The sequence below is a fragment of the Diadema antillarum genome, unplaced genomic scaffold (genome assembly GCF_040938485.1).
Source record: "Diadema antillarum isolate AM-2024a unplaced genomic scaffold, OU_Dant_1.0 seq00000158_RagTag, whole genome shotgun sequence".
Lineage (NCBI taxonomy): Eukaryota > Metazoa > Echinodermata > Echinoidea > Diadematoida > Diadematidae > Diadema > Diadema antillarum.
Genome location: NW_027271230.1, coordinates 165,208 through 183,613, shown reverse-complemented (window position 1 = coordinate 183,613; position 18,406 = coordinate 165,208). Strand labels below are relative to the sequence as shown.

Below are 18,406 nucleotides of genomic sequence, written 5' to 3'. Positions count from 1 at the left end.
ATCAGCTTTTATTCAAAGGGGGGGGTTGCGTTTTAACACTAAATGTAACGAGATTTTTGGACAGACATTTGGAATTCAGGAATCTCTTAATCCCCCGACTTTTAGGGTTTTTTAGGGTTTTTTAGGTTTTTTTTTTTTTTTTTTTTTTTTTTTTGGGGGGGGGGGGTGTTATTAGTATGCGAGGGAGCGAAGCGACCTAGCCCGGGCGAACAGAGCGAGCAAGGGGGGGGGGGGGGTGTGGGAGGGGGTTGTCCCCCTCCCACGGTGAGAATCTTTTTGCATTTTGATGTTCTGAATGGTTCAATTTGTCAGAGAGGTTTTGAAGGGTCCGAACTCTTCTTTTCTTTTTTATATTCTTCGACGTCTGTATTTCCCTACTTCATAAATCGTCATTCCTTTCAATTGTAACATGAAAGAACAATTGTTAAGCACGATGATGAAGGGTGGTAAGCAATATTCATACTTCATATGTAGCAATACTTCTGTGCAATATATTCATATTTAATTGTGATTTTTACGTGAATTATGTATGACAGCTCAATGTGTGTCTGTTCTATTCAATTTGGAGGTACTTATATGTCATTTCAATGTATTTTAACCTCTTTTTTTGTAAGTTTTTATGAAATAGTCAAATAAATTTCAAGTAAGCATTCATCTGATACCAGCCTCTGGGAATCTGCACCCTACAAGCAATGCTTCTATGCAGATTCCTCATATTTTACATGTTCAATGTTCTTAATTGCTGTATTTGACAATTCACACATACATTTTTTCGTTCAAATATGGTTTATTTGTTGAAATGTGGAATATGGAACAAACAAACAAACTAGTCTTTCGTTGTTCCTCCACACTTTAACGTTCAACACGCAGTCAGAATCTCCTAACAGACACGCTGTTAAAGTTCCAACATTTTACAACAAATTACAGTCTACAGCAGGGTATTTTTGTCCAATAAGAATATTTTCATTTGCCCCTTGGATGGGAAAATTTGGCTTTCCTGAGTTATGATATCGCCTTCATTATATTTACTGACCTTTTAGGAAAGTCGATGCTCACTCCAACTCTTCTCTAAGCAGTCCAGAACGGATATATCAATCGTTGCATCTTTCAACCACTATCCGATAATTCAGTTGGTAGCTATTGTCACGACTCGATGCTGCAGAATTTGCAACAATGGCGGCTGTAAGGCGGGGGAGGGAGACCTTTTCGTCATGGATGATCGCCCATGCTATCAAAAGAAATCTTGAAATCTTTAATCTCTACACTTTATACTCTCTTTTATCACAACCGCACCTAACGTGTACCTGATTGATAAAGTTCTAATTGATGTAATGCTAATCAAAACTCCAATTGACGCATAGCTTTACTCATCACGTTTTCACGTAACTTATTGATATTTGATCTGTTGAGAGTATCATCAGTTATATTCGCGTGTTTGAAGGGATAGTTGGAAGGACCAATTGATTCTTAACATTTAGGAAGTGAACATTAATTATAACGCTCATTCTGATACAACTTGTGGGCAGGTTTGATGAAATCCTCCCACTTCCTTCCAAACCTTAGAGTATATCGCAACCCTACTCACTTAACATCATCAAGAAAGGGAAATGCCCTCTTTCACTGGCTTAAAATGACCACTCCACTGCAGTGCTGTTTCAGAACTCAATGCGCAACTTGTGCGCACTACGTCACGCTCGATTGACAGAAACGATTTTTTTTTTCTTCTTGCACGCATTCCTCGACTGAGTTCAAACAAAACCATGCAAGCCACAAGAAGTTTCCTTGGAGGCTGCCATTCGCTCCTCCTCCCATTCGCGAGTTAGCGGAAAGAGGAGCAATGATGCGTGGGGATTCCTTTTGTTTGCCTAGGTTTTCAGCTACACGTGGTCATCGGCTGACCACCTTTTTTCTTCCTCTCGCACCTCGGACTTTATGAATGGTTGGTAAGGCTATAAAAGGCCGGTGTTTGCAATGGATATGCAGAGGAATCTCAAGCTTCTCAAGAGGAGAGTTGACATGTGGACGTTTCAGATTGATCGAAGCAAATTCCACGAGAGTCTTATCGGCAGTGAACATCTTTTGAAATAGAACAGGATAACATATACTTTGTACGCGTTATTGAAGTTTGAATTTTACTCGCTATATCCCTATATCAGCCACCAAAGAGCGTTTTCTCCGCGAATGTTTGAAGTTACCATTTTCTCCATCTTTTGGCATCTATTCTGGGCAGTGAACGTCAACGTTCAGGTAAGCCGTGTCTCCTATTTGAATAACTCTTTTCAAGTTTGTTCACTCTGTCGTGTCTTGTCTTCGATCCTTAGAATGATAGGCCTAATTGAAAGTTAAATTTGCAAGACCGATTTCCACTCAAACCAGTTGGTGATACTGTATTGTCGTCGAAATAATGATATCCGGCAAATGAACTAGATGTGCCTCCTGGGTGATTTATGAGCAGGAAGTCCTTTTCTCCCTTTCCAAGGCTTTGTTTATTTTATACTGCCACTTCCTAGAATAAGCAGAAACAACCAGTGAGATCTATATGGATCACAAGAGAATGATGTATACGAGACATGCAATCATAAACTAAATATTGTCGTACGTAAAATGCCCCAAAACAAACAAACAAATCTGAAGGACAATTGCCTCAAATGTGGTGTCAATACATTCATGGGGGAGGGGGGAGGAGGAGGAGGGGGGGGGGGGGGGGGGGGGTGGGTTACCCTGCCAGTCTAGGCAACGTTAGCCGTGTATCACGTGAAGCATGACTAGGCACAAAATGACACCCTTCACAGTTCATTCGCCAGAGGTACCCCATCCCCAGTAACATGTGACATCCAAATGTCCTAGTTATCCCCTTTTGTGTCCACTTCGGGACATGACATCAGCCGCCTCCGGAAAACAAAATGGTCCTGTATTCTTTTAACATTCGTAGAAAAGTCTCGAGGAAACCCAAAGGGTCAAGTATGTTTCCAAACAATGACGAGAGACACAGTGTGCTGACTTTGCCAATGGCGATGAAATGCTAAAGCCTTCTTCAAGAGTACTTAGCTGCCCAGCAAGGTCAGACGCTCGTAAGGATGAGAAGCCCTCAAACGTAATTTAGGAAGAGTTGATCTCAACCAAGGATGGGTATGACTGAAGCCGAAATGGCTACTAATCTATAAACTGTTGATGTCCTTCTTCAATTTTCAAAGCATCACTTACAGAGGACAGCTAGTCAATTTTTAAATGCCTGGCTGGACGTCGTGAAAAAATATGGGGGGGGGGGGGTGGACATTTGATGAAGAAAGAGAAAAAGGGAGCAAGAAACAGAGAAAGATACGGGTCCATTATATCATACTCGAAAGAACACGGAAAGATAAGGCGAAGTTATTTTGCCCTTAAAAAAAGGATGGAAGAATATGATTTATGTGTTGTTTGAAGGTTTGCATGGTGAAGTAAATGAGGAAGAAAGATTTGCGGTGACACCATGTGTATGTAGTCCTTAATCGGATCGCTGTTTGGCAGAAGAGCCTAGAAAGAGGAGAAACGAAGAGGGAAGCGACATATGGGGGTTGTGAGGAGGGCAGAAAGTGAAGAGTGGGAGACAGTAATGGGCTAGAGGTTGAAGTTGCACTAGTGGAGACGGTAGAGAAAGGAACACAGAGAGTGGTAAGGAAGAATAGTGTGAGAATCAAGTAGGATGTTCGGACATCGTTAGAAGGGGAAAGATGAAATAGAAGGGAAGAGGAAGAGGAAGGAGTTGAATGTTGGAGAATCATGGAGATAGGGGAGAGCAGTAAAGATTCAATATGATTTATGTCAAAAAATGCGATACTTCTTTAATATTCTACCTCTGTTTGATTACGGTAATGTCAACTTCTTCCACGCCAGTTCATCTCATAATGTCAACGACACAGACGAACAACACACTACGGTATATGACCATCGTGTGCATCATCTGTTGCGCCAGTCTCCGGCTGAGCCAGGGAGCCGCCATCATCGACAGGTTTCGCAGGAGTGGGATTGTGGGCTCGAGTTCGTCGACGTCCCAAGATCAATGCACACTTGACTACGGTATACATCTACAACTCACAGCAATAGAAAGTGACATAGAGAGGATATTTCTCCTTCAATACGTGAGTATTGGTGAAATCTTCCATGGTACAACATTCAGAACTAGGTCAATTTGTTATCATTTCTCGGCATCAATTTCTTCATACCTCTCTGTATTAGATGCATTAAAGATTTTGATAAATTCAAATCTGTGTTAAAAACTCTCCTTTTTAATAATTGTAAATTACACGTGAATAGAGAAATATTGGAAATATTGTGTTTTCATCAATTTTGTACACGCATAGAGCCCTATCTTGTGGTGTTATGCGTTCTAAGAACTGATTATTATTATTATTATTATTATTATACCTACCTTAGACACAGTGGTATTTCAGAGATCATCCGAGAATTTGAAGAAAGTTGGAAAGTGATTTATCAATATCTTTGACTTCCAGTTTACTTACCCTCTCTCTTTCTCTCTCTGTCATAACATATGAAACTCGATGGAGGAGAAACAGTTATTGCTGTATTGTATCGGATTAATTATGAATCAAAACGTTACCAAATCATGATCATAACACGCTCCCCATGACAATTCCTTCGATCAAATATAAAAATGTGGTTTATAGTCAGTAATATAGATCATCACATCTTTGTGGCGTACACACACACACACACACACACACATGATGATGTTCTTGTCAAGAGAAAAGCGCGGTATTTTAACGCAAGACAACTTGTGGAAGACGATTGAATGGATAGTCTTATAAAAAGACCCAATAACCCCGTATATACTGCATTATATAATTATATATATTTATATATATATATATATATATATACATAAACATATAGACAGAAGTATTGGAACAAGTTCATCAGGCACCTGCCTGATGATCGCACCTCACGGAGGTTGCATGAAACTCAGAGTTGCAGTAAATAATGATGAACCTGCAGTCAACCGCGTGAACTTGTTCTAATACTTCTGTCAAAAGCTCTTTCTTTGAGGATATCGAGCACTCTTCAGATAAAATCACCAAGTTAGTATATATATATACATGTATGTATATATATAATACAGTACTGATGAAGAAAAAAAAACACTTTTACGACTCTTCTAAGTCTTTTTATTCTGTTTGTCAATCCCGATACAGGTTTCAGAAGGATGGGAACTATCACTGCTTGACGAAACCACGTGCTTCCCACATATAGAGGTACGCATGATATACATTCTTGTAGTATACACCTTTAGGACCATATAATGCTCTGTGTTTTATCTCGCGATCGCTATTTATAGAATCACTACCAAACGTTGCGTTTCCACAGTTACAAAACATCGTGTTTGACCACTTCAGAAGTGGTTCGTGACATTGTAAAGGAATATATATGAACATCAATTTCGGTCATACTTTGGCTACCACATATGTTAATATCTATGAAAAGAGATCCTGTCAAAAATGTTATATAATATCTGAACTGTGAATATTTATGAAAATCATGGAGCATAGTGAAGAGCAGTACTAAAATAGACTGAGTGCTGACCTTGATTATTCTTCTAAGTTACCCATAGTCTCCTGCTATTGGCTGACATTAGTAAATGTTAACAGATTTTGTCCGAGAATCGTAAAGTCATTGGATAATCCAAAGCACCCCACCATCCGAGTCTATTTGTTGCATTTTAATCCACTTTGTACAAACGAAAGCTCAAGCAACTCCTCCACCTCAAAAATAAAGCAAAACAAAACAAAACTTCAAATCAGTCCTTATGCTTTTATTGATGTTGTTGTTTTTTAATGCGGAGATGATGAATTTGACTACACTGTATCATATTTTTCATGTCTATCTGACCTATTTTTCCTGTTTTCATACAGTCTTCATCAGGATATAACGGTCAGTGGATAGCTGCAAGAGTGGAACAAATTCGCCAGGTCACCCCTTGGTACACACGGATAGAGGACCACATCACAAAGGAGAATTCCGTATTGCCAGTTGGCTTTCACTCAAGATTTATCAGCCTCGTCAACATGATCAATTCTACCCTAGACAGACTAGAATACAGGGTAAACAAAACCTTCTACAAACAACATAATCACTGTATATTCATTGCTATTACATCGTTATCATTCTGTGCTTCAACCTACCAACGCTTTGGGCCAACAGAACAAAAAAAAAATCTTTTTTCTGTAACTCCATCGGTTCCGTTTATGTACATGTTTATTTACAATGCCAAGAGCGTTTTAAGATGATAATCCTTATAGTGAAAGACACAAGGAAGAAAGACTCTAGTGATACTTTTGCAGCAAAGAATGGTCAAACTGGCGCTCCCTCATTAGTTCACACTAAGCAGCACTCAAATGTCATGAAAGTAATATGCGTTGACTAAAGTAGTCTTTCACATTTCACTACTGCATGCCAGCCTAACAAATCAGAAAGACACATCACGTAACAAGGAATGCTTCAGGAGTATCAACATAGTCTCAGCATTTCGTATCATTCAGAATTCTCCAGATGTCCCTCTTACTGAAACTGTTTGCTTACTCCTTTCATCTCTCCTGCAGATGAACGGCTTGAGAAACCATTCCAGGTGCGATTGTCCGGACGACGTTTTAAATGCATCAGCGGTCCTCACAACAGAATGTTTTGTGAGTATCTATTTTTTGTGAGTATATATGCATGTAATTATAGTCCCATTATTTTTCGTTGCCGAATATGTATTCGGCAACGACAAATAATGGGACTATAATTATATGTTTATAAAGGTATATATTTGTATTTTAACATGGAGTGTATTTGCATGTCTGTTGTTGTTTTTTGTTTATACCTATTTCAAGGCTTGAATTCACTAAAAAGTTCCTTGAAACCTCCAGCAGTAACTTTAAACCGTGACTGCACTATAACCTTGCGGCTGTTTTCAGTCCAATTCTGGAGATATCCGGCGTCTATCTATAGGCGCTTTTTTCTTTTCGTTTTTCCCTAGTTATACCGGTGTATATCACCATAATCGCGAAATTCTGTAATTTCCAGTTTAAACCGAGCCAGTATGATATCTTTAGTTTAATTTTTCTTTGTCATTTATGCTTTTTTACCTCACAGATTCCTTCGCCGCCGGAAATCCTCCTGCCCGACACTCTACTTCGCGACGTCTCTGGTATAATCAAGGTAATGTACCAGATTCTGCATGACCTGAACGCTCGCCGGGTGGAGCATGCAATTTGCTGATAGGTACCATACCAGGTTCCCTTCCACATGATTTCCACTCGCTGACAATTCACTTTTTACCATCGCTGCAACACGGTATGCCATGACTGTGACGTCATGGTAAACTCATTCTTTCTTTGTCTGTCTGTTGTAGTTATTGTTACGCATTCGCATTCATTTGTTGTTACAATTTTTACGTGGAAAATTAAAAAGAGAGAAAGATAGAAAGATAGAAAGAAACTGGTTTCATATGAAGTGTCGTTCTGACCTTTTGTGAAATTTACCTGAAATTTATGTCAAGTCAACATCATTGTAATTTCTTAGACCTATTAGCTCTCAAATTACCGCTAATTTTCATGGAATTGATATGATTTGCATGCTACAATTCTTTGCAAGGTGATGATCACGAGGAGTCAATTGAAAATGTCACACGCAAGTGTGTTCATTGGTTGCCTACGAGGGAACCGTATTGTGTTCCTTGTAGAGTCTATCCGACGGTTTTAGAATATCTCGCAAATGATGCGCACTGTTTGCAAATTCGTATTTGATGCGTTCTAGATATAAATCATTATAAAATTGTAGATTCCAGTCAATGCAGTTCACTGGGGTTTATCCCCCCCCCCCATAATCCTCTAGAAGAACGCAGCGTTCTCACCAAGATACGTCATTATTCAAATGAATTGTACGATTTAGATACTTGTTTTCTTTTTAACGTAAACATCGACTCAGTAATAAACGACAATAAAACTTTTTAAGGAGCTTTTCTGCCAGTTCTACGCCCTGTTCATGTGTCTCCAAGTGAGACAGGAGATGCAATTAAGAATAAACCTGAGATCTGAAAAGGAATTTCTAAAATTTCTACTTGTTGAAGAGGAAGCATGAATTTCCTGTCCTGTTAAAACAGCCTGGACATTTTTAGATATTTGTCTAGATGTTTACACAATATTTGTTTGTTTACTTGTCAGTCAGATTATCCATGGGTTCCATTGCCTCTAACTTTACATATCAAGAAACTTGGAAAACTGTAAAGATATATGGATTTTATTTATTTTTATGCATACAGATGTATTTAAGTTGTTGCCAAATTGCTTTTAAAGCTAATATATCTTGGTTCAAGCCTAGAATGTGTTCAAAGCCGTATTTAACCATTTGAAATGTATTATACAGCCAACTGATATTCTATTGAAACCTAGTACGTCTTTCTGAAGTAATTTATTGTACTATGATATGGCAACTGCGTTGCTTGTCCGTGTTGGGAAAGTGCAATTGAAACATGTTTGTCAAATGTAACTCTCCGGACGAATACCGAAAGGGAAACATCATTAAATGCAGTGAAAACATTGAATCCGTCTCATGCATGCCTTCATCATAATTCGACAGTCATTTTCTATATACTTTTTTTTTCAATCTCAGATGAGCCTGCTCCCGAAAGCTTTTTGAATGGTGTACTCTCAATGCCTTATTTATTTTGTACGACATGAAAACTTGAGATGGTGGTGGTGGCGGGGGGATTTCATGAAGCGTTTTGTCCGACAAATTTGTCGGGCAAAAATTTGCTCTCAGGCAATCACGGGAAAGGATTTCAGGAGCATATCATCATAACAGTTTGTCAGAACAGATATCTTACAAAATGCTTCATGAGATGCCCTAGGACTGACATAGTGAATTAGAGAGAACACAAGAAAGAGGGAAAGAGAGGATGAGGGGAGTAATGAGGGAAAGAAAGAGAAAATAGAAGATATGATAGAGCCTTAAACAAAAGCCTGTATCATTAATGAAACATCTGAGGCAGGTAATAGACGCCCCCCGCCCAATCTAAAAAGTGGGGGGGCAAAACGCATTTTTGCCCCCCCCCCCCCCAAAAAAAAAGCCCCCCCCCAAAAAAAAAAATAAAAAAAAAATAATGATAATGATAATGAAAATAAATGAATAAACAAAGAAAATAAAATAAATATGTATATATATGAATAAAAGGGAAAAAATATGGCTACAAACGGCAGCTTTTGGACTGTAAAATGTCAAAATTTTCAAGCTCGCTCGCTTCGCTCGCTCGCATCCAGCAGTTGAGCCCGGTGCGCCTCCCCCTTAATTTCTAAAGCGAAAAACATAGCTACGACGGCAGTTGTTGGACTCTAGAATGTCAACATTTTCAAGCTCGCTCGCTTCGCTCGCTCGCATTGAATCGTTATGCCATTCTCCTAATGTTGCTGACAGTAATTGCCAGTAGTTGCGCCCGGTGCCCCCACCCCTTAATTTCCAAAGCGAAAGATAAATATAGCTACAAACGGGAGTTTTGGGACTGTAAAATGTCAAAATTTTCAAGCTCGCTCGCTTCGCTCGCTCGCATTGAATCGTTATGCCACCCTCCTAATGTTGCTGCCAGTAATTGCCAGCAGTTGCGTCCGATGCCCCCCCCCCCCCACCCCTTAATTTCCAAAGCGAAAGATATAGCTACAAACGGGAGTTTGGGGACTGTAAAATGTCAAAATTCTCAAGCTCGCTCGCTTTGCTCGCTCGCATTGAATCGTTATGCCATTCTCCTAATGTTGCTGACAGTAATTGCCAGTAGTTGCGCCCGGTGCCCCCACCCCTTAATTTCCAAAGCGAAAGATAAATATAGCTACAAACGGGAGTTTGGGGACTGTAAAATGTCAAAATTTTCTAGCTTGCTCGCTTCGCTCGCTCGTATTGAATCGTTATGCCATTCTCCTAATGTTGCTGCCAGTAATTGCCAGCAGTTGCGTCCGATGCCCCCCCCCCCTTAATTTCCAAAGCGAAAGATATAGCTACAAACGGGAGTTTGGGGACTGTAAAATGTCAAAATTCTCAAGCTCGCTCGCTTTGCTCGCTCGCATTGAATCGTTATGCCATTCTCCTAATGTTGCTGCCAGTAATTGCCAGCAGTTGCGCCCGATGCGCCGCCCCATTAATTTCCAAAGTGAAAGATAAAGCTACAAACCCCAGTTTTGGGACTGTAGAATGTCAAAATTTTCAAGCTTGCTCGCTTCGCTCGCTCGCATTGAATCGTTATGCCATTCTCCTAATGTTGCTGCCAATAATTGCCAGCAGTTGCGTCCGATGCGCCCCCATTTATTTCAAAGCGAAATATGTAGCTACAATTAAAACTCCAGTTTTGGAACTGTAGAATATCAAAATTTTCAAGGTCGCTCGCTTCGCTCGCTCGCATTTTATTGTTAGCCATTCACCTTATGTTGCTGACAGTATATAATTTGTCGATCGTTTCACACCGTCATTCCATAATCCATGTAAGGAAAACTTACAATGTTCCTCAATGACTGCGTTGTTGAATGTATCACATTCCGTAATGTATTGTAGTCCCATTATTGCTCACGCACACACGCACAAGCATACAGACCGTCAGAATTACTTGATGGTTCCCCCCATGTTTCGACCCACCGTACGCCACTTTACATATATATATATATATATATATATATATATATATATATATATATATAATAGATGTGTGTGCGTGTGTGTGTGTGTGTGTGTATGTGTATATTGTGTAACATATGCATGGTCTAATCTTGAGCCCCCTCCAATGTTTGCCCCCCCCCCCCCCCAATCCAAAACTGCTTCCGGCGCGCCTGATTCGTTAATGGTTATAGTTTGTTACTCAGAAGGTCCGAAAACGAAAGAAGGTATTTGTAATAATTCTAAAGGTTCGTTAATACAGTGCGTGCCTTCTTTTCATTTTTAGATTAACGGATTAACGAACCTTCGGGATACCGAACCCTCGGAATAATGTCACAGATATTTAGATTGACGAACCCTATATCCTATTTTCTGATTAACGAATATCTACATTAAGGAATGTGTGTGTTTGGGAATAATGAACCTTCGGAATGCCGAATCTCATTTCATTTTTGGACTACCGAACCTTCGGAATAACGAAATCACCCTTCTTGGTCATCATATCCCAACTGTTATTCAGGTGCTCTTAAGTGGCAACCTCACATGACCTCACCCTCACAGAATGAGAGTAGATAGAAGACATTCATCCCTTCCGTCATCGGATGGCTCATTAAAGTCATGATATGATAAACATATGATATAAATGCTTAAGCCATATACTGAAAAATAAAGAAAAAATAAAGATAACAACAACAACAACAACATACAAATAAGTGAAAAAACCCGCTTCATTAGCCAGCAATAATTTCGTTGTCCTGCTAAGATAAGGTCAAAAGAAGTAGGCCTACTGATAGTAATACTGTTTAGAATGATAAAACATAAAGTAAATCCATATGGTTCACAAATAAGCGGAATAAAATGAATAATACATCAAATTATTGTTTAGTTTAGGAATATAAAGTAGAAAAATGTAGTACATGTACATCCTTTCCACAGACCTCTGTGTGTTTCTTTTAATTGTTATATAATATGGCGATATTGCAAAAAAAAAAAATTGAAGCTTATGAAGGAGGTTTGTTGAACGCTTTTTGGTGAAATAAATGAACTATAACAGAATCAATTTGTAATCACGAGCACGCAAAGAGAGAGTCCCCAAGAGAGAGAGAGAGAGAGAATTAAGAAGTAAACAGAGTATAAACTGGTTTCATAATTCAACCTATAGAGAAATCCTACACTGCTATAGATCTGCCCTTTCCGATTTTCATTCATTTCAAAATTACATGGGTAAATTCTGTCTTTATTTCCACCATTATATCTTGAAGAATTAAGGCGTAGGACGCCGAAAATTTGAGTCGAATAAACTCATGCTTTATTGGCCAAAAATGCATTAGCAGTTTCATTCTTCATTTCTTCATGGAGCCAATACGTGAAAGTTCAACATATATATATATATATATATATATATATATATATATATATATACAAAGTATACATGTTATACAAGCAAAAAGTTAAGTATATACCTTATAAAGAATAGTACTTAGTTGATATGCAAATGAATGTATAATGGTAAAGCAAACATACTTTTTACTCATTTTCTCTGTTCTTTCTCTCGCTTAGCACAATGACAGCCTACGTTACTAATAGAAGGCAAAACATGAAGTATGTGAACGATCAGAAAATAAAAGCAAGGTGAACGGAGGACATAGAATTGCAGAGAAAACAGATTTAATCTTCAGATCATGTACAATTCCAAATTAAGTCATAATAGTAAAATGAGGCATTTCCTGTGTTACAATAACACTTTTCATCCATAAATACAACTGAAATAATCACAACGGCATTTTCACCGCGCATACATATTATCTACATAGTAGATACTCTAGGGTTTTTTTTAATAATGTAGAATACATATTCAAGGCATTTATATAATCCTTGAAAGCAAATACTAGTACTGCAGTATCATCCACGTCAAATTATTCAGGTGAATATGACATTCACCTTACACATTCTTTCTGCACTGTTTGCGAAGACGTGTGATATTTACTCGAGTATAGTCCTTATTCTATTATTTGGTCTACATAGTAGATACGTTTATATACATCAAAAAGGTCAGGTTACAAGCATACAAAGCACATCATATCAAGCGAATATAAATAGACATATAGAAAGATGAATGAATAGAATTAGATTAATAAACAAATAAATATATTAATATAAAACTAAGGAAGGTACCGTGTATGATCTTCAAAATGTAAATATCTATACATACATATAAACTGGTTTAGCTGCTTTCCATGATGTATAACTTAAGTCTTTTTAACACACACACACACACACACACACAAAACAACAACTGTGCAGATACGCCACTAGATCCATATAAACAATGTTAAGAAAGTCTGTTTCTAAGTTGACAGCAGTCAACTACAATGGGCTGTTAAAACACCAGCACATTTGTTCGTAATAAACCGAAAGTTTTCAAATTCCAGAAATAAAGAGGTACTTAGTAAATCAATATTTCCTCTTTGGGATATGATATCAATTCTCAGAGTTCAGCCAGTCATCTTGATTTGAAGTTTTCTCGAGTTTAGCTTCGGCGACTTTTATGATAAGGACTGTCGCCAGCTTGCAGAAAGAGTCGGCTGTTATGCTAGTGTGAGAACAAAATTTAATGTACACGGTTCCAATTCCTTTCTGCTCTATTTATGTATATGTGAAGTTCCGTTGAAACGATCGTGGGATATTCTAATTAGAATGCAACTCATCTTAGCTCACCGAGAATAGGGAAAGTTTAAATACTGCTATGTGTATGAAAAAAAAAAACGTGTTTAAAAACAAAAATCAAATGAAGTGTGTCTCTCCCGTTTCTTTGACTACGTGTACATTAAAGATAATGATGAAAGGAACGATAATGAGTGTTATATTAATCATTTCACTATCTAAAAAAAATCAAGAGCGCTGAGGCTGTAGTTTACAAGGGTGGCAACAAATGTGGCGAGGGTAAACATTAGCATCTCATCACATATAATGAATACATAAATTACTCCAGGATACGTTGAGATACAAGATACATGAAATTGCGTTGCTGTATTGGTCTTCGTGATATTTTGCCCCCGATATTACCAGTTACAGTTCAGAGGTATAGTCGGTTCATTTCTATGAACAAAAGAATACAAAATTTAAGGGAGACTGAAAATGGCATTTTAGGGGAATTTTTTTATGTGTTATTGGTTCGTAATTTGTAAAAGGGTTAGAACCTGTGCTTTTCCAGTAATGTACCTTTTCTTGATAACAAGGGGATTACGAAGAATTAAACTGAATATTCATCCCCTCTACATCTTTGTTAAGTCAGTAGTGCCTTTTCCCTGTACTTTATTCTGTTTCAAACATCAGTATATATACATATATATATATTTTTTTCGACTTAAGAATACCAGTATGTCGGTTGTACAGTGTAAGTACACTGTGGAGAAATCTCGAGGAAGACAATAAATGCTACAAGTTTTCTTCTGCAAGGCCGTGATAGAAAGGAGGATTTGAAACTTTGTGCGTTTGAGTCAGAAACAGAAAATACTTTACTATAATGTCTTACCTACACTTGCTTACCTACACTATATAAATAGATAATGAATGATTGCACTAATCCCACACATCCTCCTTGAAGTCGATTATAAATTTTGACGTTTAAGTAGTCTGAGCAATTTTTTCGTTATTCTGCTTGAACCTTTGCGATCACATGCTCATGAATACTTCGTAGAAAGGGGAAAAAAAACCCTGAAAAAACTTACATCCTCATTAAAACGACTTTGGTGCTCGCGTTATCTATAGATGTCTGGGTAATCACACATTATAATACCTGATAACTAAGATGGCACACAAATTATCTGGTCGCAAGTTGTTTCTCTGGATCGATCTAAGCTCGTACCTATTGCATCTAGTTTGTCCTTTATTTCTTTTAGCTCCTGTTCCCAATGATTCCAAATCTTAAACTTCTTCTCGTTAGTGGCGATCTCATGTGGAAGCGAGAAGCCGTCACACTGGAAGAACAACGAAAATTAAAACACATACATCGTTAAAACGAAATTTCATTGAAACAAAAGTAAAAATTACGGTCCCAACATCATCATCGTCATGATCATGCCTACATAAAATTATCATGTGTATGGTGCAAAATTCGCTTACAACGAACACGGTTATAGCGAAATTTTCGTTTCGACGAAGTCATTTCCAAGCGCCATTGACAAAGAAAACCAAAACAAAAGAAACGTGTTCCGTTACAACGAAATGCTGGTAGCTTACGAAATTACGCAGTATTTAACAAACATTTACAGAACGTCTTTGCATGGACGAACGATTCACATTTCAATGTTTTTAAATAGAAATCGCTCTGCCTTCGGTTCCTGTGTCACACTTCAGTTCCGAGGAGAACTTCGTTATAATCCGAAATGAATAATGTTCTTAACTGGTGACAGGGGAGACATACTAAAGAAATATTCCTGCTAAAGTTTTGGCAGAAAGGATAAGTAGCCTCTCATTGATACTATACGAGCTGAATGTTTTTTACACTGTGACATTTTAAGCCTGATATGGTGGAACTGTTGCTGCGAACCATGAAAACTATAATGTATTTACCCTTTCATCATATCTCTTGTAAGAAAATATATATGCATATAATTCAATAAATGAGACTTATTGGGTAAAAACTGAGGTGATGAGACGTGACATTTATCGCAAACAATGCTGCGTTATTGCCCTGCCGTTATCCAGCTTTCTTCAGGCATTATCGACGCCATCCGCTCCTTACCTCGAGTTCTGTGATGCTGTAGGTTACCCCACTTAGGAGTGGACAGTTTTCAAACATGCTCTCTATCTGCAAAGAAGAAATCATTTTATTTCCTTTTTTATAAAGAACATGGCGACATTTTAAACTGCGTAGAATGTGGAATCTATGGGTCGCTTTATTATATCTTTTATTTGAATGACAGAATCTATTGTTTTTGGTTATTCATTAGACATTTAGGATCTCGAGTTACATCAACAGTCTTTAATCCTAGCAGTCTCCTTTCCTCCATATATTTTTCCTTTTATTTGTTGTTTAGCGACTAAAGAAGAGTATCTTCTTATTTTTCGAGACTCATGTGTGAGCAATGCAACCTTCTTATGTTGATTAATACAAACCATTTTTAAACTTTGTATTACGGACGACTTCGATCATAACCACAGTTTCATAAAAAGCCATAAAAACAGCAACAATACCACAAACTAACAACACATGACAACCAACATGAAAGATCGTTTATTTCTTAACTGTTGGCCTCATAGTTCTTGTAGTAAACATTTTACATCGAATGAATATTAGATGACACGAATTTGTAGAAACAGAGTATCACATTATACGTTACAATATGTGTGAATCAACAGATCCAAGCTTTTGTTGGGAAAGGTTTGAGAGTGTAATCACAGCTACTCTGCTTGAACTCATAATATATAACTTTTCTTTCAGATTTCGAGGTCGTATGTGCAAAATGTGCATGGTGCATATAATTACGTTATACTGGTTGTCTTATTACATACCTCAATGGCAATATCGTATGCTGTCCTGTTGATATCTCGAGCAAAGGGATGGTATTCTTCGCTGAATGTCAAGATGTTTTCTTCTAAACACCTGTTTATATTCTTCACCTTGTTCAACAAACTTGAGATCTACATAGGAAAGAATCCCAAGTGCACGCAAAATTTTAATATTCATGTGTTTGCTCTTCCTCAAATTCATTTATTCACTTAGTTAGCCAGTCAGCCAACCATTACCCTGTGTGATATTTGTTTTTGTCACTCTTCAACCATACACTGAGCACATGTCCTCGATCAATACAAAGATGATATGAATGTTACAGCGAATGGTGGTTTTGCAGTTTAACAAGATTGTACCATCCATCACAAACAAAGTTCCTTGCACTATCTTAAAAAAGATACTTGTTTGTTTGTAATCTATGAAAGATTATCGTAGAGCAGAAGAAAATGGTTTTTCTCTTGCCCAATGTAATGTAACAATGTTCAGACAACGCAACAATTACTTTCTGTGTAAGGAAACACATCGGTGTATCACACGTACTACACCATACTTATAAAAACAGTTGTAAAACATCTGGTGGAGATATATTGTTTAATAGTCTAGAGCCCGATACACTCTACCACAGTTCTCTAACGTAAAGAGTGATGATGATTAGCCTCCCGTATACTATAGTACTGTAATTTTTGCATACTTACTGTCATGTTAGTTGAGTTCGTTGGTGAGTAAGTGGGGTAAAATTCCAAGCTCCCATCAACAATCTGTGGCAGAGAATTTAAAGCAAGATAGTAAACAGTGAAGTTATGATAAATTGATAAAAAAAATGATAAATGAATCGATATTTCCATTCCCATCCGTGTAGAATGCTTATGTATATACCTTATAAATGCAATTACGTTGTTACTCATCATCAAATGTATTTTGTTAATGTACTTTTTTGATATTATTACAAATTTGTTTTGTTTATGCATTATACATAATTTCTCCTGTTTATTTAATGGAAATGAAAATAAGTTGAAGTTGAAGTTGAAGTTATTTTTTTTTCATAGTTAGATATTTTCAGGTAACATAACATGTAGCTCAAATTTTCCAAACGGAAATTACTGTCAATCGATGTCTTTAAAAGCGAACTCAACTCCACATTTAAATTGACTTTAGAGAATTGATTTTGTTTTGGAAGAATCACAATCAAACAATCACACAGAGATGAACAGAATATTTTCAACTTTAGAAAATACAAAATCATACATCACCCCCTCCATAAAATATTCTAAACACTCCTCCGATTGATTTTAGCGGGAGTGCATAAAATGTGACCGCATATATCCTCATACCAGGCAGAAGTTTCCAGTGTATGTATTTTGGGTCTACTTGACTGACTAGTGGTTTCTGCGAGTTACCCTCTTTATATTTCCTCTTTTTATCTGCAATTGACGTTCGGAATTTTGGCATTTAATTGAGTAAAGGGAGGTTTTTGGCAGTTATAGCGTTAATAATGTCTCACGTTATTTACTAATTCAGTTTGTACGTAAAATTGTTCTCGAAACTTGGACACTTGCAATTTGAACTTTTTTTTTCTAAGTCAGTAGTAGCCTTGTTATTTTGACGCAATCACGAATAAAGTTTTAAGTTGATCTAAATCTTCTCTCAGTGGTTATCATATTCTTTTTGTTCCCCCACAAACACAAAGAAAGTGATTAATTGATGCCTTTGGTTAAACCTTTAAATTCAAAACTTTTTTGAAATGAAAAATTGTATCCCCAAGCGTGAATGTTGGATGTTCCATCAGCCAGTCAAGTCAATGTTTTTATCCACCATGTCCCCCTCGACCCAGATGTATGGGTATCTGGCAACGCTAGGATAATAATAGTGGCAGAGCCCTGTGATAGAGCAGTGGCAATACTGAAACGGCTGCCCTGGATAGAAAAGACCTTCTCATCATCATCACTTAAACATACCTCTAATAATTCCTTCTCTACCTCTGCTCGCAATCTCCCAACTACTCTGGCCATGTTGCTTGACAGAAAACATGCTGCCATGCCCTGCCGTGCGGACAACAAGTGTCGCCTGACGGGCACAGGGCTGCAGCTAGCCGCCAAGAGCAGCTGCAAGGTGAATAGCGCCATCAGTGTCATCTTGAAGTGAGGCACAGTCTTCCCAATCTCTGTTGCACTTGTTGCCATTCCAACGTTTGTTAAGAAGTGGTCTGGAAAAGAATCGGAAAAT

At 37.7% G+C, this 18,406-nt stretch overlaps 1 protein-coding gene across 1 annotated transcript; it reads left to right on the top strand.

The window, feature by feature from the left end:
• The first annotated feature begins 3,884 nt into the window (after nucleotides 1–3,884).
• On the top strand, nucleotides 3,885–7,254 carry LOC139727891 (uncharacterized). The gene is made up of 5 exons (XM_071638864.1): nucleotides 3,885–4,118; nucleotides 5,190–5,249; nucleotides 5,907–6,095; nucleotides 6,594–6,677; nucleotides 7,129–7,254. Exons 1-5 carry the CDS (start codon nucleotides 3,885–3,887, stop codon nucleotides 7,252–7,254), a joined length of 693 nt encoding a protein of 230 aa, XP_071494965.1.
• The last annotated feature ends 11,152 nt before the right edge of the window (nucleotides 7,255–18,406 follow it).